At 33.1% G+C, this 21,116-nt stretch overlaps 1 protein-coding gene and 6 non-coding genes across 8 annotated transcripts in view; 3 read left to right on the forward strand and 4 right to left on the reverse strand.

Moving 5' to 3' along the window:
- The first annotated feature begins 1,009 nt into the window (after positions 1 to 1,009).
- Trnag-ucc (transfer RNA glycine (anticodon UCC)) lies at positions 1,010 to 1,081 on the forward strand. The gene has a single exon. It is a non-coding gene; the product is annotated as a tRNA-Gly (tRNA).
- A 1,474-nt stretch (positions 1,082 to 2,555) lies between these two features.
- Trnag-ucc (transfer RNA glycine (anticodon UCC)) lies at positions 2,556 to 2,627 on the forward strand. The gene has a single exon. It is a non-coding gene; the product is annotated as a tRNA-Gly (tRNA).
- Positions 2,628 to 2,909: 282 nt separating this feature from the next.
- Positions 2,910 to 2,981, reverse strand: Trnag-ucc (transfer RNA glycine (anticodon UCC)). The gene has a single exon. It is a non-coding gene; the product is annotated as a tRNA-Gly (tRNA).
- Positions 2,982 to 4,082: 1,101 nt separating this feature from the next.
- Trnag-ucc (transfer RNA glycine (anticodon UCC)) lies at positions 4,083 to 4,154 on the forward strand. The gene has a single exon. It is a non-coding gene; the product is annotated as a tRNA-Gly (tRNA).
- Positions 4,155 to 5,772: 1,618 nt separating this feature from the next.
- Trnag-ucc (transfer RNA glycine (anticodon UCC)) lies at positions 5,773 to 5,844 on the reverse strand. Its single transcript has one exon. It is a non-coding gene; the product is annotated as a tRNA-Gly (tRNA).
- Positions 5,845 to 6,080: 236 nt separating this feature from the next.
- On the reverse strand, positions 6,081 to 6,152 carry Trnag-ucc (transfer RNA glycine (anticodon UCC)). Its single transcript has one exon. It is a non-coding gene; the product is annotated as a tRNA-Gly (tRNA).
- An 8,590-nt stretch (positions 6,153 to 14,742) lies between these two features.
- LOC113397713 (facilitated trehalose transporter Tret1-like) overlaps positions 14,743 to 21,116 on the reverse strand; it is an 89,264-nt gene continuing 82,890 nt past the window's right edge. For both annotated transcript variants that reach the window (XM_026636164.2, XM_026636165.2), the window contains exon 5: positions 14,743 to 15,890. In XM_026636164.2, the coding sequence (XP_026491949.1) occupies positions 14,859 to 15,890 (1,032 nt within the window). In that variant the 3' untranslated portion in view covers positions 14,743 to 14,858. The remainder of the gene's footprint in view (positions 15,891 to 21,116) is intronic.

Genomic DNA, 21,116 nt, shown 5'->3' on the forward strand with positions numbered 1-21,116 from the left:
AGCGCGATTTTTAAGACATTTTTTGCCTCGCACAACCACTCTGTAGAACCAGCTTTCGCCGGCGGTTTTTCCGAACTATTTCCGATATGGCTTGGAAAACTTCAAGAAAAGAGCGTACTCATTCCTTAAAGGCCGGCAACGCACCTGCAAGCCCCCCGGTGTTGCAGATGTCCATGGGCGGCGGTAATCACTTTCCATCAGGTGAGCCTCCTGCTCGTTTGCGCCCTATAACATAAAAAATACAAATAACCTTGTTAAAATGCAATAGTTTGTAATTTACTGTAATAGATAGTACATTTCTTCAATACAGATGCAAGTGAAAGGGACGGTGGGGGTCAGGTGCGATCGTCTTCGAAATACTATTGCATCTATACAAATACTATATACGCAAAAGTAACTCTATCTGTCTATATGTTGGTCTTTCAGGGCCAAATCACACGTTTCACTGAACCGAATTTGATAAATTTGTTTGAATATAAGAAGGAAATGGAATACTTTTTTATGCCTAACACCTGATAATCAACCCCTAAAACTAAGCGAATCCAAAGGTGACAAGTAGTAAATAAATAAAGTTTAATTTATTTTCCAGAGACATTTCATAGTTTCATTTATTATAATTGTTATGTATGGAGCAGTGTGATTCTGTAAGAGTTCACTTCGTATCTCACGCGTAAAATAATGGCAACTGACTTACAGTGATACGCCATTTTGATATGTGTATCCAATATATTTTATAATTATTACAGTTAATGTCACTTATAACATTTTGAAATTTCACGCTCGTGTTGAAGTGCGGTGAGATTCGAGTTTCTTGTTACTGAATAGCCTGTTACCCAAGTCTACAATACCGGTTTTTTAATTTGAAATTACTTTGAATTTTTAAATAAAGGCTGTCGTTAGGTTTCCACTAGATACGTGTGTATGTAAAATATAAATATATGATTAACTAAATTCTAAATTCGGTTCGAATTTTCAATTTTCAATGTGAATTTCAAAAGTTTTTCACAGAGCGTTGGTGGTGTAATGGTCAGCATAGTTGCCTTCCAAGCAGTTGATCCGGGTTCGATTCCCGGCCAACGCACACTTTTTACTAGTGTGAGATCAAAAAGAATTTAATCGATACTTTTTTTATTATTATTTATTTACAAAATAATTGTCAACGTAGTTTAAAAAGGGTTTAAGAAAAAAGTATGACAGTTTAATGATAAAGAAGAAATTTAACTCTCATTTACTTACACATATAATTAATACATTATTAACAAAACAAAATTACTTTTAATAAATTTATTACTTTGTTTTTTTATTTATTATTGTTTGAAGTTTTAATCAAATATAACTGCAAGAAATGCAACATATAGAACGCACTGGCACATTTTTGGTTATATTTTTTTCTCTTAGGTCGATGAGACGGAGCTCCGATGCGACAAGGAGAGTGATCAAGCACACCTGTTTAATATGCTTTGCGAGATAGGGTACGATCCGATCTACATCTTATTTTTGTACTAAGTTTGAGCTAGTATTGCAATGCATCAATCGGTATTATTATAATATTAATTTTCTGACATTAAAGTGCAATATAAACAGCTGAAGCATTGATTTACTGATTACGTCAAAATAGAACGTTACGGGATTGCTTATGTGTGCTATCGTGACAACCCGATAGCTGAGCCACTGCGCGTATACTTCGACAGTGTCTTCTAAGATTTGTTAAGAAGTTATGTGATGGGTCATCTTCAATGCCCCGGATTTCTTCGGGCATCTTTTTCCCACATTATAGCTTATTGACTCGCGCTAGAAAACTATCGCTCTCTAGTATATCTCATTGTTTCGCAGAGAATTGATTGCAGTTGGCAACGAAAAGTCTTCTCGAATGCCGACCACCACTGTTCTTCGCTATAGTCTTCTTTGTCTCTTCTTTTTCTACGTACAATTAGAGGTTGATGCGTTGAGTCCTATGACACACTAAACAGATGCAAATGCATCCCTCCTTGATTTATAGTCTTGCTACTTGCTTCATAGTACGAACTACCCCCATCGTCACTAGTCCTGGAACAGGGGGTATCAGGTCCTCCTATCTGGCCATGCGTATGTGAACAAGTGCTTTGATCTCTGACCTCCTAATACCCTGGATTTTCCAAGGAAATTCACTCGCATTCTGCGTAGCCATCATCCGTAAGATAGCACGGTAGCCCCGTTTCTCCTCACCGCTATTACATTATGTGGTCTTAGACAAATGTCTTGCCAGCACTAATAAATCCTTTAATTTTTTCGCAAAATCTTTTCTTAAAGTGTATGCTTCCAGATCAGCGTATTCTTGAGGACAACCTGACGAGTTTCCCATTTAATGAAAAGGTACGAATAGAATCTTATTGTATCAATTATTTTTGGCAAACTTATATATGTTATAGTAAAACTAGAGAATTTACGCCTTTAATAGCAAACTAAACAACCAAAGTAGGATTTCGTAAAACGTAGATAATAATTTTGAACATAAAGTCACGGAATTAGAAACATCTGCGAAAACACGACTGTTTTTATTAATGTTTCCTATCAAGGCGTTGGTGGTGTAATGGTCAGCATAGTTGCCTTCCAAGCAGTTGATCCGGGTTCGATTCCCGGCCAACGCACACTTTTTATCATTGGTTGTAGAAATAAAGTTAGGAAATTTTGGAAATTATTGGAATTATTATTTTCAGTCAACTTTAATACTTTTATATGTAGGTAAATAAAATGAGAACACTTCATCTCTTCTTGGTATTTCTAGAACATTCTTTCCTGAAATCTAATAACATTAAAGTTATTAGTCATACCCTCTGTAATATAAAAACTCATAGCATTATCATCAACTGTTAACTAAACTAGAATGTTGCTTAAGAAATATCTAAAAATATATAGACATATAAAAAGTGTGCGTTGGCCGGGAATCGAACCCGGATCAACTGCTTGGAAGGCAACTATGCTGACCATTACACCACCAACGCTTGTATGAAACATTTTAAAATTTATATTTGATTTATTTGTATATTTATTATTTTGATAAATACCAAAACACAAATATAATAGAATGGTACATTGCACCCGCACAGCATCTCTACCCTCCTGGGAGTACCTCCACCTGGAGTTTCCAGGGTGAATCACCCATGAGTGTTCTCATCGAACATAAGACAGTACATACCGTTACTTGGTGGTAGGGCTTTATGCAAGCTCATCTATTATTTATATCATGGGTTGGTGGACGAGTATATGGGCCACCTGATGATAAATGGTCACCACTGGCCGTAGATATTGATACCGTAAGAAATTTTATATCTATCTATCTATTAACCTTGGAGCTAGGATGTTAAGTTCCTTGTTGCTGTAGTTATACTGGCTGCTTCACCCTTAAAACTAGAACATAACAGTACTAAGTATTGTTGTCTGTGAAGGTACTACTCATCACATATTCTTGGAATGGTTATTACTTCTCACAGAAACATACATGCGCGGTGGTTACCACTTAACCATAAAGTGGCCCATTTGCTCGTCCATCTATGATATAAAAATAACCTCCACTGCTGTTACCCCCTTCAGTCTCCAACGAATATCTTGTCTAAACTACCAAAACTTCCAATATTTCCGTGAAATATTACACATGAAGTAAATAAACTATGACATATATATGAATATATTTTTATTTTATTATCTTTGACATTTCTAAGTTTTATAACAGAACAAGTGATTTTCCCCGGCTTCGCTAGGGTGCAGTTTAATAAAGGAAATAATATGATCTATATATAATTTCTACCCTAAGCACTCAGGAATAGTGTATCTTACAACCAGTTAATTTTTTTGGAACTTGTTTATTAGTTGAGATGATTACTCCCTAAATACAAACAAACAAATTTTAAGTTTTTACTTATATAGTATCAGTACAGACTAAGGAATTAATAACACTTGTAACAAGCGTGATGATAATTAATATTTTATGGTTTCATAAGACGTGGATAAAAATTTTGAACGGAAAGTCACGTTCACGGCTTTATATAACTAAATTGGTAACAGCTGCAAAAACACGATTGATTGTCTTAAATAGTTATATCAGAGCGTTGGTGGTGTAATGGTCAGCATAGTTGCCTTCCAAGCAGTTGATCCGGGTTCGATTCCCGGCCAACGCACACTTTTTATTAACAACAAGAACATTAAATTCGTTTTTGTTGCGTTAATCGTCTAAATTTAAAGTAGGTACATGTAAAATAACATTATAAACTAAAACCTTGTCTCTAAAAGATTCTGAAACCATGGCACGTGATATTGGCGAAATAATCTGAGCCCTCTCGACACAAATAAAAGTCAAAACAAAAAAAAAAAAAATGAAACTTCTGGTATTAGTTTTATGTATATTGGTTTAGTAGATTCTTTTGTTAAGCATTACAAAAAAAACTTCCCTCCGGTTTTTAGTACAGATCATGAAACCATATTGTGAACTTAATTTGAAGTAGTCCTTTACACGTTCAATCAGATACATCCTTATTAATATTATAAACGCGAAATTAACTCTGTCTGTTACCTCTTTAAAAATCGCTGAACCGATTTAGATAGTATAGAGACAGTTACAGTCCCGGGGAAGGACACGGACTACTTTTTTTAATTCACCCCTCGAGGAGGAAATGGAAAATAAAAAGCTGGTGTAGACAGTTTGTGTGCTGTAGGTAAAATTTTATAAATTAAGCGCGGTTAAGGATAATTTCTAATTGTCTGTTACTAAAGGAAAAAAATGATTAGTTAGCGTTTCTATAATTTCAAGAATTCTGTTCTAAATCTTAATAATATTTAAATGAATGGATTTTTGTTACTCCATCACGCCAATACGACTGAACGGATCTAAATAATTAAATCGAAATTTGGTAGAGTTAGATTTTACTGGAATAGCATAAAGGTACCTTTTTATGATTAACGCTTGTACACCCCTCAGACGCGTAGGTAGACGCGGGTGGAAAGTAGACTTTTTTATGCTATAGGTAACTAGCAAATTCGCCACAAACGCCCATAAGCAATGGGCGCTTTAAGAAATAGTAAGCATTATTTAGATCGAATGCACAATGCGCCCCCAACTTTAGGAACTAAGATCCCTTGGTGCCTGTAGTTACACTGGCTCACACATCCTTCAAACCGGAACACAACAATACTGAGTACTGCTGATTGGCGATAGAATATCTGATGAATGTTTGGTATCTACCCGGACGAGCTCGCACAAACCCCTACCACCAAGTAAAGTAGTTTACATATTTAATTAATATTTTTTTCATTGTGCGTCAATCACGTAAAAAATACGGAATATATCAATATGTTGCTATGACCAATCGATGTGAAATTGTCCATAGATAGTTAAAGTCTAATAATTTTAGAAATCCGTTGATCTTTCCCTCATTTTTCAAGTTAAAGTTTATTCAATGGCCAGAGAAGCAGGCGCGTAACAGCTAGTTCAATATAAAATCGTAACGTTTGACCTTTTAATAACTATATACTTATATTAGCTTTTATTACTCAAACCATATTTATTTAAGCATAGGATTCACCTATGTTAATAAAGTTTTCTTCGTTTGTATCATGTACATACATCCTTAGACTGTCTACTATCATTCGAAGCCGCAGGTTTAGCTAGTATTGATACATTAGTCGGTTTTACACGTCTCTTTCGCCAGGTTATGTAGCCAGAAGTCTTAACATAGTAACGATGCCATCCAATGATAACAAATATACGAACTCAAAGGTATGAAAGTGTTAAAAAAAATGTGCGTTGGCCGGGAATCGAACCCGGATCAACTGCTTGGAAGGCAACTATGCTGACCATTACACCACCAACGCATCTATAGAACCTTGTCAAAATTATAGTTTCATTAAGTATTATTATTGTATTTCAATGAATGTTAAAAAGCTTATAAATTTAAAGTGGTATCTTGCTTGCCCACCTAATACCTAAACACTTCCTTCAATACCTTGAGTTCCCAGGCAGATCACTCGCGAAATGTGTAGTGACCATCCATAACACATTACAGTAGACCCCGTATCACCCTCAATCTATAAATTAACAACAAAAAGTGTGCGTTGGCCGGGAATCGAACCCGGATCAACTGCTTGGAAGGCAACTATGCTGACCATTACACCACCAACGCTTATAGAACCTTTTGAAATTTACGATTATTAAGTTTATATTATTCTGATATTCTACAAATGTTTTATTACAACGCTGGTTTATTCAATCGTATCTAGATAACATACACAAAAAGGTATACGCCCTTAAGGGTCCCAAAGCCAGACTAACATCTAACCTCCTATTTAAGATAAGTTTGATGCTTCGATGTCGATTGAATACACAACGCGAATTCGACACGTGCATATCTTCCTTTAGAGCACGAGAAGAATTAAAAAAACAAGTTAAACAAATGAAAACTTATTTTTCGGGTTTGAAGCCGCAATCTTCAGTCATGATACACGCACCTTAACCATGTAGTCAATTCAGCTGTAGGATCAAAATAAATGCAACTTATTTAAAATTTTAATCATGAGCATTTCAGCATAAATCATATCATCACATCTACTAAAACAACGTACTTTTTTAGGGTTCCGTAGTAAAATGGCAAAAATCGGAACCCTTATTGATTCGTCATGTCTGTCTGTCTGCCTGTCCGTCCGTATGTCACAGACACTTTTTTCCAAAACAATAAGAACTATACTGTTGAAACTTGTTAAGTAGATGTATTCTGTGAACCGCATTAAGATTTTCACACAAAAATAGATAATAACAATAAATTTTGAGGGTTCCCCATACTTTTTTCATCAAATCCATACGTGTCTGTTTATGGATAGGTCTTCAAAAATGGTATAGAGGTTTCTAATATCATTTTTTTTTCTAAACTGAATAGTTTGCGCGAGAGACACTTCCAAAGTGGTAAAATGTGTGTCAAACTTCGAAAGAAAGAGAATGATAAAACATAAAATAAATATGATGTACATTACCATGCAAACTTCCACCGAATTTAATAGTAAGTAAAAGTATTTTTTTTTAATACGTCATAAATCGTAAACCGCAATTTACCTTTCATTCAATCAACTCAAATATAAAAATAAAAAATTGAATTTCATAAACATTAACCTGGTTATTTGCTGCTACGGAACCCTTCATGGGCGAGTCATGGGCGAGTCCGACTCGCACTTGGCCGCTTTTTTATAATACATACATATGATAAATCGATGATATATTTATTTTATAACAATTTGTAAATTGTTATACATTGTTGATTGTTATACAACAACAATTTGTTTTTGTTGTATAACAATCATTGTCGCGAGTGTTGCTAATTACAGCATGTCCTGTTATTAGCATCTGGACTAATGTTCGCGGCTTCAATGCCGTTCATGACAAATATTTACTTAAGCCCAACAGCTGTTTTAATCTAGATGTTTCTGCTCGCAACTTTTACGCGTCAGTATACACGATGTAGGTCATTGTGTTTAGAGAGATTACTATTTATTCACTTTAGAACACAAACGTTGTACCGAACAAGTAGCCGAAAATTGGTGACGTCCTCCTGACCGATTTTTTTCACGACGACAATTGCGCAGGACATATTTTATTGCTCAAGTGCGAACGAACACAGTTTTACTATATTCCAAATATTATTATTTATCCCTGCAATTAAGCTTAAAGTTAGTGCTATGAGTTAGGACGACAATGGTCCGAAGAGATCAGGATCGAATCTGTTGACGCTTAACAGATGCCCTGTATTTTCCCTGAAGCATATTATTTACTAGATTAACCCGATAAGACTTAGGGGTAGAGCTTTGTGCAAGCCCGTCTGGATAGGTACCACCCAATCATTAGACATCACACCGCCTTACAGCAGCACTCAGTATTGTCATGTCCTGGTTTGAACGGTGAGTGAGCCAAGGTACCGGCTGGATTGTGATCCTGTGGCGTCCACTGAAAAGACGGAGAGGGTACCGCTGGTTTTTTAGTGGATATTCTGGTGTACTAGGGTGCAAGGCACCAGGGCCTGTGCATCGGCGAGTCCCATATACCTCCTAAAAGAAAAAAAAAGGACACACTTGAGTGCAGTAAAGTTTTTAAAATGTGGGACGAAATTTATATATATATATAAACATTTGTAGTAATTTATATCATATAGAATTTATAATAAATAAAAAATCCACATATATATATTTATATGCATTTAAAGTTAGTGTGGGCCACGTTTTCCAAGAAGACGACTATCTCGGAGTCCAGCGAAGATCTGCTAAATGTAAAATAAGGCACGGGTAACTGTGAACCTGTGGATATTGTAAAATAAAATAAAAAAGTACAGGCACAATGTACATAAAATATTTCACAAGGTTGGAGACGCGTTGGCGATGTAAGAAATAGTTAATCTTTCTCACAGTATCATTGTCCATGGGCGGTGGTGACCACTTACTATCAGGTGGAAAAAAACAGTTCAGGTGCATGACCAACAACCTAACGGACTTTCTGAGGCACAATAATGTCAACATTTCAAATTAACTTTACAAATGGAATATTTCCATTTGTACGAGCCTGCCTACCTACTCTATTCATTATTTCACCACAAAACATTGTTTAGTCATGATTTATAGGTTGACTGAGTAATCATTGACAATGTTAGGTTTGACTATGTTCTTTCATATTAATCCTTATGGCCAGAGGTTTATTATAAAGGTATATTATAAAGGTTAGAATGTATTTTGTTACTGAAAATATTATTGCTGTGCCTTCAATTACACTGGCTCACTTTCCTTTGTAGCTGGAACTGGATACGATGAATTCTAACTAAGCGACATAAAAATTGTCTAGAATCGTAGAACTGAAATATTAGTTTTGTTTATTCCATACTAATATGATAGTACCAAAGACTTTAGAATTTATTAAATCCCTAGTTCATCCCCTATTAATAAACTTAACGTTTAAAGTAAATATCACATTGATTTGTATATTCCTAGAATTGAAACCAATATCAATAAATTCGGACAGTTCTATTGTTTTAAATGGAAGCTATCAAATATTTATATCATATCAATATAACGTACCAGTTGACTGCATCTTCGGTGAAATGGAAATAGCCGGTAACTACGTTATTGCGTCTCTCTCTAACTAACATTATGTTGTATTGCTATTTCATCTCGTCACTAGTAACGCGTTCAATCGATTCTTTTTTGTGAATTACATGATGTATAGGCTATTGGATTTATCTGAAGATATTTACGTCATAGATATGGTCTACGCCCCGTGTAGACTTGATTGGACTTGTCCGGGGATTATAAAGATATATTTAATTTTTTTGCTGTTATAATTAGCAAGTACTAGTAATCTTTTAAGTTTACTTTGTCGCATGCTGAATTAACCTTTAAATGTGATGTCTAAAGTTGAACTATCAAAACGACAATTGTCAATTTTAGGGTAAAGAAATTTTGTATATCAGTTGTCTTTCTATTTTTAATAAATTAATAAAAGATTATATAACAAATGTAACGGTTCGTATGTTTGTTACTAAACTACATTCAAACCACTGAAAAGACTCTAATTAAATTTGATTGTGGATTGTGAAGTGGTCATATGATGGGACAACTTTTGGCTCTTCAATTTACGCCTACTGAAGCTGATGAGTCACAAGCATCTAATGTCAAATATACCGTCATCTAAACGAAATATAGTTTTGCAGTACTCGGTTCTGAAACGCCTAGCCTACAGTAGCCGTTAGTACGAGTTAACAAACTTCAAAAATCATTCCACAAGTACGGAGTACTTCAGGTGACTCAAGTGCATTTAAAGAGGCAAAGTTGCAACGTCTTGTCACAGCATCCCAAGGCATACTGTTGGGCAGCACATACTTTTCTTATAGGATCATTTCTAAGTAGATTCTTGACTTAAGAGTGTGATCAAGCCTTATATTAACAATTTCTCATCTGGTGTAAGATAAAATGCGAGAAATGTTTACAATATTATAATAATATGACTCTTCCTATATTCTATTTACATAATAATTCATCGCGCCATTCTTATATAACGCTGCGTCAAAGTAGTATGTCCATGGGCGGTGGCAATCACTTTCCATCAGGTGACCCTCCTGCTCGTTTGCCAACTATAACATAAAAAAAAATTAAAAACATCTGTCAAAGAATCCTTTGATTGTAAACTCTGGATTTTGAATGTGATACTGGCGACTTATGACACAGACATATTAAAAAAAAAGATTAGATTAACGATCTTTCTTCTGCTATCAAAATGCTAAGATTTTGTTAGATATTTTCATACTTCAGTCGCAATTCTTGCTTAAAATTAGTACTTTTGATGTAAATTAAAATGCATTGTCCTAATTAATTGGAACTCACATCACTATTTAAAACTTCATTCAATCGATCCATTCAATTCCAAATGTTTGTATAACGAAGCAAATAAATATGACGATGAACGTTTTTGCTATAAGAGAAGTCGGAAGCCGTATTATTATTTTCCATAATAGATATATCGTTATATGCATATAACAATTTATTATATTAAATATTTATATATGTATTAAGTATGAGTATTATTGTGTAAATATTTGTATGTAAATTTATGACGTCACCGCCTACGCCGATGGTTTTAAAAAAATCTCTCTCAGATTGGGTTGCCTGGAAGAGATGGCTAATTAGCCATAAGTCCGTCCAAATACTTGTACAACACGTAAAATAATTGGTTATTTTGAGCATTATGTCTATTTTTGTTCTTTTTTTAGTGTTTAATTCTAAGATTTCTGTATTTTTGTTTGTGTACAATAAAGTATATTAACAATATCGGCCATGATCTTAGATAGCGCGATAAAGATCATGTAAATATAATTCCTTTTTAATTGAATATACTTGTTGTTCATTATACATGTTTGATTAAGAAATCTTTTATCTTTTTTTATAATTTAATATATACCAGTAATCACTAACGTAGAATCAATTGAATATAATAATATGATAATATTTCATATCAATCGACCCGAGATGGCCCAGTGGTTAGAATGCGTGCATCTTAACCGATGATTGCGGGTTCAAACGCAAGCAAGCACCACTGAATTTTCATGTGATTAATTTGTGATTATAATTCATCTCGCTCGGCGGTGAAGGAAAACATCGTGAGGAAACCTGCATTTGTCTAATTTCAACGAAATTCTGCCACATGTGTATTCCACCAACCAGCATTGAATCATCGTGGTGGAATATGCTCCAAACCTTCTCCTCAAAGGGAGAAGAGGCCTTAGCCCAGCAGCATTTGCGGTCTCTTAAGGTAATGTTAATGTCATATCAATTTCATGAGATTAATACAGAGTGTTTAAAATGCTATAAGGTGAGAAATTTATACGTATCCATTAGAACGTTATAAACATTTATTCTTCAGTGAGATATATCTCTGGATACAATCACGTGTAGCAGTTTATAGTCATGCCCCGAGGGCATTGCACGTTTTCCACTCGTTAGCTGGAAAAAACGTGATACCTATCCCTTTTATTGGTATAACGTGGACTTCGACACAGACTAGATGATATAAGTATCTCAGTGACATTTTCCATAGTGTGTGACTTTCGAGTTAGTAAAATAATGTCGATGGTTTATTTAACGAAATCTTGTATAGTATTGTTTTATTTTTTTAATTATAAATTTAAAGCTAACTCTGTCTGCACGATTACAATAAACAGTTTACTTAGAATAGGGGCTGACGTCATTTTATTCATTACTTTCCATCGACATTGGAGCTCCTAGAAATTTTAACAATATAATAATAACTAAGTTGTTATATCCCTTGTGCTTGATACACTGGCTCACTCACCCTATCCACCGGATTACAATTATAAATAGTATTGCTGTTTGACGATAGAATATATGATGAGCGACTAGTACAACTAAAGATTTTTATTCCAAACTAGTTTTGACTGGTTTTGATACTAATATTCTCAAGTTAAATCGCCATAATTATAATCATCACCATCTATGATAATTCACTTGTAACTTAGATATAATTTTTTTTCTAATTAAATAAATAATATGTTTATTTAGTAAAACATATTATGGAAATAAATTAATCTTGCACGTGTAAACGCCGTAATACTTACTCTATGGCCATCAGTAATAGTCATGTATTTGAAGCGTCTCTTGAAGAGATAAATTCAAACTTCAAGTGTGCTTCATCTTAAACTTAATTTTAATGCACTCCACTTGATTTATTGCAATATTAAATGTAATAGTCATTATATTGCATATTTAATATAATATGCACTGGTACAGCTTATAGATAAAGCTTACTTAGGTAGTACAGAGCTGAGCATTAATTAATAATTTTAATGTTAAGGTAATAAAATAATAATGTTAGTATTAATAATTCAATACTTACATTTATGTTGCATGTAAAATTTAAAACAGCGCCTTATTTATGTTTATTGCAATATTAGTTTCTTGTTAAATTGCTATTAAAAATAATAAGGCATTAAAACTTTACTGAAGTTCAATCATAAAATATTTTATGCAAACGTTTTATGATCTACGTTTTCTTTCGGTATCATAATTACATTAAAAATAATAACAAGATATCAATTTTAATTAGTTGTTTTCTATTTAAGTGGAGTCATAGAACATCACTTGTCATAATGAACACTTCGCGTGTATATTTATTTGTGCATCGCCCGTGACCAGAAAAATATAATCCGTTTCATTGTTACATTTCCTGATTTTGTAACAATACAAAGAAACGTTTTGACAATGGAATGATTGATGATGGGTTAATGTAACTTGAATCGTGTTTATTCAATAAATGTTAGTTTTTACGTAATAATTTATTAACAAAAGAATAGTTCAAGCTTGCTCTGAATTACCATTCGTATCGTTTACAAATAAATTGCCTTTTTTTAATGGTTAATATTTTTATTCACTAAGGGTTAATGAGTGTATAAATGTTGTTTTAACGTTGATTAGATATACAATGCTGTCTTATTGTCCTTCCACTGTTAAAGTAATGAAAGAAAGAGATAAAAATATGTTTAACTTTAAATTAAACTAAGCTTAACATGTTTTTAAAAACAGCTTTATTTCTGTTATCCAGATAAAGTAAGTAAATTTAAAATTCCAGTTAATAATGACGGTTTTGTTTTAAAGCGGACGGAGTTCCTTCAGTTGTTACCTAAAAAGGAGGTGCGTGTACTTATATACACACGTGAGAAGTTCTATTTCTTCGGCGTAATTAAAAAGAAGATGCTTCAAAATTTATTAAATCTCAATTTTAATTTGTAATAAAATAAACATGGTAAAATAAGGAAGTTGTTCATTCGAGCGACTTAACATTTAATTGACGTTATCTACGAATGTCTTGTTCACGAGAACAAGACATTCGTGGATAATGTCGAAATATCGAGCTCCACCAAATAAAAATAAAAAACATGGTAAATATCCCGTTTTAAATACTGTTAGTAATAAAAATAACCATGTTAATTTAAAATCTTATATTTAATTGACGGTTAATCAGCTTCAAGTGTAGTTTTCAAGTAACGCGTCATAAAAAATAGCTCTCTTTTTTTTCTAAGCGGGCCACAAGAAATATTACTTCATACAGTAATCCAAATCTTTGTAAACACTTCTAAAGTTTTATTTAAACGTAAAGATTAGAGATTTCTAAATCAAAACGGCTTGAAAGATAATATTCTATATTTCTATAGTTATTTTAATGACGACGTCAATTTGTTAATTTGAAATGGGTATTAGATAAATAAAATACTTATTTCTATAAGTTTTTTTTTTATTGAAACACTTAAAATCATCAATTCTTAAGTACACGTCACAATACTATAACGAGGCGTACGACGTACACCCGTCAATATATGGCATTTTTTTGTAAAACAATACATAAATATTTATATTATTTACAAACTTATAACTATTTATATACAAATGTTAAAAATATAACAAATTTATAAAACATTATATTTTGCATCCCACGAGGCACCATTCTAGCACCACATTTTTATCTTCGATATGATTTTGAAACATGTAAAATTTTCAATAATTAATTTTAACTTTCAATACAAAATTTAAGAAATATAAACGATTCCTATTCTCCACATGTCAATTTCTCGTTGATTGATAATATCAACTCTGATCTTAGTGTAAAATTCAACAATATCTAACAAAAACTTTGATAATATCACAATAGAATAATTTGATTGATAAATATGAATCTATATAAAAACAAAACATCTGATTTATACACTACATGACAATGCTTTCTCGAAACAAATATATAAACTATAAGTCAATACTGTTGATGTATGAAATGATCACATTATTAAACGTACCACAACGTAGATATACAATAAACTATACTATTCATATTTACAAAAATAAATATACATATATCGATTTTATTGCAGATCTCAAACCATCGTGATGAATATTTACAAATAAACCTCTTGTTTGTGATTTAAATGTACCATATTTCAAATCAATCTACACTCTTTACTTTTTTTCTACTTTTGAATTTTACACATCGAGATGAAGAATATGAAAATAATAATTTAAAACATCTAAAAAACGATAGCCTAGTTTTTATTTGTCATATATATCTAATATATAAAGCTCGTGACACTATTGAAAGAGGAACTACTCACACTGATAAGGCACTGTCGGAAAACACTAAAACATATATACTAAAAATAATACTGGATAAAGGCTGATTTCATAGAACACAGCGTCTTAGGAACACTGTGTTCTTCTGTGCCTTTTCGAGACACGTTCCACTATTTTCTACAAAGATATTCAGTCTATATTTGCAAACACCGCTACTTTCGTTTATAATACTATCGATTAATACATAAAGATTCTACATATTTCGGATCCATTTCGTCTATTTCGCGACCCTTCGTTTCTGGCACGAATAGTACAACAAATAAAAGACAAAGAACAGCTAAACCTGCATACATCCAAAACAGACCATATAAACCAATGTAATATTGAAAATCAGCTGCAGTTTTGACATTAACGAAGCCGCACAAGTGGCTGAAACTAGTTGCTAAAGCACTACCAGTACTTCTATATTCTAAAGGAAATAATTCTCCTATTAAGAGTGAGGATATCGGACCAATACCAAGAGAAAATGCAATTGTAAATGTAAGAACGCATAATAATGGTATCCAATCGTACGATCCTTGTACCGTTTGAGTTAGATCTGTTGTATTTCGGAAGACATAATCGTAATACGCGTAAGAACCAAAACCAGCGAATGCTATGGACATCATAACTCCACTGATCATGAGTAAAGGCAATCGGCCAACATTATCAATCAACATTCCAGAGAGACAAGAGGCTAGAAGTTGAACAACACTGGTCGCAATTGCACCACCGTGTGGATTCATCATTCTGAAAGTTTTTTTAAATATTGAGACCGCGTAAAAGTTAAATACATGAGCGCCGGTGAATCTTTGGAAGAACATGAGACCGCAAGTAATGAGGACGGGTCTAGTTAATCTTTTGGATAGAAGTACTTTGAATTTCCCAGCTCGACCGTCATGGTACTGTTTGCTTGCTAGTATATTAGTTCTGATCGTTGCCAATTCCTGTCGTATGTCAGCATCTGGGCCTCTTAGCCACTGGAGGGAATCTGCCGCTTCTTCTTCTTTCCCCCGTAGGAGAAGAGAAGACGGTGTTTCAGGTATAAAAAGAAGAGCCAAGAAGAGAAGAACTGGTGCAGCTGCGACGACTAGAGCCAACTGATGCCAATTGAGATAAGCTCCAAGAGAGAATGATATGAGGAAACCTATTTGGCTTAATATCTTCAGCACTGAACTGAGGCAACCTCGAATTTCTGGCACGGCTATTTCTGTCACATAAACCTGAAACAATAAAAACGTATTAATATTGATTGAAACGATATATAATGATATCTTCAATAAAAGACGTTGATAAACTTCTTTGGTATAATATAATATGTTATTTACAATCGAACGACGTGGAATTATATCAACAGTTATATATCACTTATAAAAACAATAATGGCTATCAAATACTAAAATTATATAGCTAAAAGTTTGGAAACATTGATTTTGTTCGCTTCAATAGTCTGATTTAAGAAAAAAATCATATTTTTTCGTTATGTAGCCTATATATTGAGAAAGTTTACGTACCATATAACATTATGACCGATTATACGACCCGAGGGGGCGGGGTAGTGATAAGTAGATTTTTTAAGCTTAGTCTCAAGATCTTTTTTGTGAATTGCATTGCGCAAAGCTATCCATAAAAAAGATCTTGAGACTAAGCTTAAAAAATCTACTTATCAACGAATTAAATTAAACAGCCCGTATACCAGCATTTGGCAAAGTGATTTCAATTAAAGATAAGAATTTGGAGCTTTGTGTTAGAAAACTATGCGCTTACGTTATCCATTAAAATTTATAAAAGTTGAGCTTAAAATCTTATTATGAAAATTAAAAGCTGATTTGTATATAAGAGCGGTCGCGCACATGTGCTTATGTATTCCAACATTACTAAAAAGCAAATCAACGGATTTAAGTCTTTAAATATCCCACTGCTGGATTAAAGTCTCTTTGATAGATTGGTGGCAGATTTTCATTCAACACATATATTTTTTTCTCACAATGTTTTCTTTCATCACTGAGCAAGAATTGAATTCCAACCATTCATTAAAAGCTCATGAAAATTCAATGGTGCTTCCCTGGCTTAGAACCCGCAATAATTTTACGGTTTACATTTACGTGTTAAACCACTGTGTGTGGGCCGTGTCTGATTTTCAAACGTTGTAATGAATAATATTTTTGCTTTTGTTGGCATAAAAACATTCTGAAAAGCTATTGACGCCATTTAAATAATGAACCAAAAAGATTTGCTTCGCTATAGTTAATCTGAGACAAATCGATTTTGAAGCTCGTTAATTTATTTCGAATTGACAAAAGCATTCGTTTATTTGCGTAGAACAGTTGAATGCAGATCTTTGATTTTTCGCAAAAAAATAAAAGTAACGTTAAAGTTGAAATTGACAATACAAAGTAATACTTTTAATTTTCAATAAAATAATTATTCACTTTTTCGATTATGTGTTTTGTGTTATTTTTGAAATTATTATGTAACAAAGAATTACATGTATTTTCGAAATTCGCGTGAAATAGTTTCTGTTTGTCGTCAAATGCGACTTGTACATTATTAAAACAATTGCAGTTCTATATGAAAAACAGCTCTAATTTACAATCCGATATCCAATTTTATATTTTTTTTTAAACCGACGCTGACTGCGAGTGTGTAATGTCTGATTGACTATAATAATTAAATAATTTATAAGATACACGTATCAGAATAGCGTATCACGTAAGTCGGATATCACAAGTGACATTTCACAAGTGAGATATAAAATGAATTCTTAGAGAATCACACTGCGTTACTCAAATTAGTGATACTCACTTCACGAACACCAAGCTAGATAAACCTTTAATTTAGAAACTTAAGATGAAATTGATAATTAATTTCGACCTTATAACATTATAAACAAGGCTATGTGATATTTCCTGTTTCACTAAAGACCGAACAGCGAGTGCAGTAGAAATAATATAAAGGGTACAATCAAAAGGCACGTGCTCGAAGCCGCGTTAGAATATGTATGAAGGGAAAGTGTATGTGACGTCACTTTACTTGTCCAAACAAGTGTACCTAACATGACCCTTACAGTAACAAACACATATGTGAATTTAATGTGAACTGTGATCGGTGACTTTAATATTTCTCTCTACAATTAATACACGACTAGTTTGTACAAAGTAAGTATAAAATTCTTGGTCTAGAGGCTAATGGCTACTGATCTTGAGATCTTGATATCTTAAAACAAACCGAAATCTCCAATCCAATCGGCAATTTTATTTTTTCTATATATTAATTATTTTTGTCCAGTCTTGTTTTAAGTTTGGTTTTTGGTGGTATGGCTAAATAGGTACTCATCAGATATTCTACCGCCAAACAGCAGTACTCAGTATTGTTGTGTTCCGGATTAAAGATTTTTTGAGCCAGTGTAACTACAGAGACAAGGGATTTTTAATAAATGGTTAATATTTCAAATGCCATTGTCTATGGGCGGTGGTGATCACTTACCATCAGGTGGTCCATTTGCCCGTACACCTACGTATAGGTATCATAAAAAAATTAAATGCACGAAAACAAAACAAAGAAAGATTTTACTGTACTAATATATGATTTTCGAATATAGTTCACTTGTAAAGACATACCGTGATTTTTTTAATATGGTAACAACCACAGCAGTATTATCCGAGACATAACCTTATAAATATTTTTTTACTGTACCTTAATATAGAAATGGACTAGCAATATTTAGTATATATATATTGTTAAACGCGCTGTAATATCGAATTAGGACAATCATGTTCTGTAATGATATGTATACAGTTTTGTATTATAAATAAATAAATAATAAATAAATAAAGCTTCAAGTATGTACACTATTATATAGTGTCTGACAAGAACAAACAAAGTTATTAAAATGACGATTTAAAAAACATTCTTTCGTTTTATATTACGTATTAAATTACTGTTGTTCTTGCTGTTGTTGTTGAAAATCCATTAATAATTTAAACATTAATTTTTTTCGGAGAGAATGAGATTTTCCTGACGTGACGATTTCTGCCAGTTAACACTACCGCCGAAAGCCGCGTAAAAAAACTTCGTTCCAAATTTATAAAATATATAGATTATAAATCAATAAAAAAAGAAATCATAACGCGATGACGTCACAGATTGATGACATTATTATATTAATTAAACAAATGAGAAAGAATAAGTGAAAGATTTAAAGGCGCGTTCAAATTGAAACTACATTATTTATTGACCATTTATGGGGTCACGGTTGAACACTGAATATAAATGGGTAAGGGATTTAGTTGTATTGCAAAAGGAATACATTAAGACACGATTTTATGTTTGTTTGTTAATGTTTTGGAATGTAACTTAAGCTACACGTTGTTTATTTAACGAATGTTTGTTTAGTTTAAAATGCCTATAAAGCTTCATCAAGTTTCAATTGCAGGATTTAATTATTTAATTCAATATTGAAACTTAATACATATTGATGGTAACATTACCATTTGGAAAATATGTACCTGAGAATATTCGTTTGAAAATCAGTGATTTTACTTGTCATTTTTTTTATTTTGAGATATAAGTAACGCAAATAGGCCATCACGGGTAAGGAGTCACCACTGTTCATAGATATTGGCGCTGTAAGAAATGTTAACCATTCTCTATATCGCCAATACACCAGCAACCTCGGGAACTATGATGTTATGTCCCTTGTGCCTGTAGTTTTGGTAGAATATCTGATGAGGACGTCGCACCTACCCAAGCGGCCTTACAAGTAAGTAAATATACACTATAAGAACCAAAGACAATCGTTTTGTTGTCAAAATAATATACGTGCCGATTTTCGCCAATTCAATCTACTGTAGGCCGCGTAAAAGAACTTCGTTCCGAATATTTTTCTGTTAGATAGCCGATTTATTGAAATAAATATTATGAGCGCTCAATGGGCATTAACACAAATTGAGCACATAATCACACTTTACTGGTTTGAACTTAAAATTCGAGTAAACTAAACAAAAACGGCTCTATCTTTTTTAATATTAGAATCAATGTATGTCTCGTAATCAATGAAATTTCACGACTACGCTCTATATTCAAAATTTGTACTTAATTTTTTACAAAATGAAACTATTTCTTATGTGAAAAACTCACGCTATTCGAACACAGTGCGAAAAGAATTTAATTCTTACTGACAGCGAAACAAAAAGCGTTGATACCTCAATTTTCTCACATTCATTTATATGACATTATAAATAATTCAATCGAACAATATCGGAGTCGTCAACGGGCATAGCCGCAGTGATACGGTACAAGTGCTGTGTCTATGATACGTTTTTCTGAAACCGTCTGTCGTAAATAAGGCTAAGGCTATGAATATGAGTTAATATTTCAAATAGATTTATTATGATTGTGCACAGTACAGCTATTTGGGACTTGATCTCTCGAGTGGAGTTTCTTTCTAATTCCTCTTCGATGAATAAAGATTATATTTCGAACATGAATGTATTTAGGAACTAAAAATACTCTAATAAATTGCATTTATTTATGTAAAATGTTGATAAATTGACTTATTGTTATACGATATTTTGATGCGTGCAAATGCCGCGTGTCATTTACCGATTCTGATAATCATTCTATTATTATTTGTGCAATTATGCGTTAAAAGATAATGCAGTAGTTATTCCTCTTTGACAATCAAGATCGGTGCCTAAAATATTACGTAATTGTTAATCGTCACAAGAGCCGAGATGGCCTAGTGATTAGAACGCGTGCATCTTAATCGATGATTGCGAGTTCGAACCCAGGCAAGCACCACTGAATTTTCATGTGCTTAATTTGTTTTTATAATTCATCTCGTGCTTGGCGGTGAAGGAAAACATCGTGAGGAAACCTGCATGTGTCTAATTTCAACGAACTTCTGCCACATGTGTATTCCACCAACCCGCAATGGAGCAGCGTGGTGGAATATGCTCCAAAACTTCTCCTCAGAGTGAGAGGAGGCCTTAGCCCAGCAGTGGGAAATTTACAGGCTGTTAATGTAATGTAATAATGTAAAATCGTGAAAAGATACAAAATTGTACTTACACACAGATAAAAATTACAAAGTTGCGAAATGTACAGTTTGTGGATTTCGACAGTAAAGAAAATAAAGTTTATTAAGAATACAAATCAAACAAGGCCTTTAATTAAAAGTTTTGTACAGAAATATTTATAAATATTAGTTCTCCTCATTGTCTATTGCGTAGAGAACTACGCAGAAGATAATGCAATGTGTGATTACAAACAGGTGGACTCTCTTTTCAGAACCCTCACAGTCCGATGGGACCGCTGAAAGACTGAAGTATGAAAGTAGCGAACAACTACCAAATACTGTTTAAGATCCCCCAATTACTTATACTTGTCCAAACCCAGAATTATAAACTAAAATCTCATGTATTCAAAACCTGCCTAGTCCAATAAGC

This window comes from Vanessa tameamea, chromosome 23 (genome assembly GCF_037043105.1).
Source record: "Vanessa tameamea isolate UH-Manoa-2023 chromosome 23, ilVanTame1 primary haplotype, whole genome shotgun sequence".
Classification (NCBI taxonomy): domain Eukaryota; kingdom Metazoa; phylum Arthropoda; class Insecta; order Lepidoptera; family Nymphalidae; genus Vanessa; species Vanessa tameamea.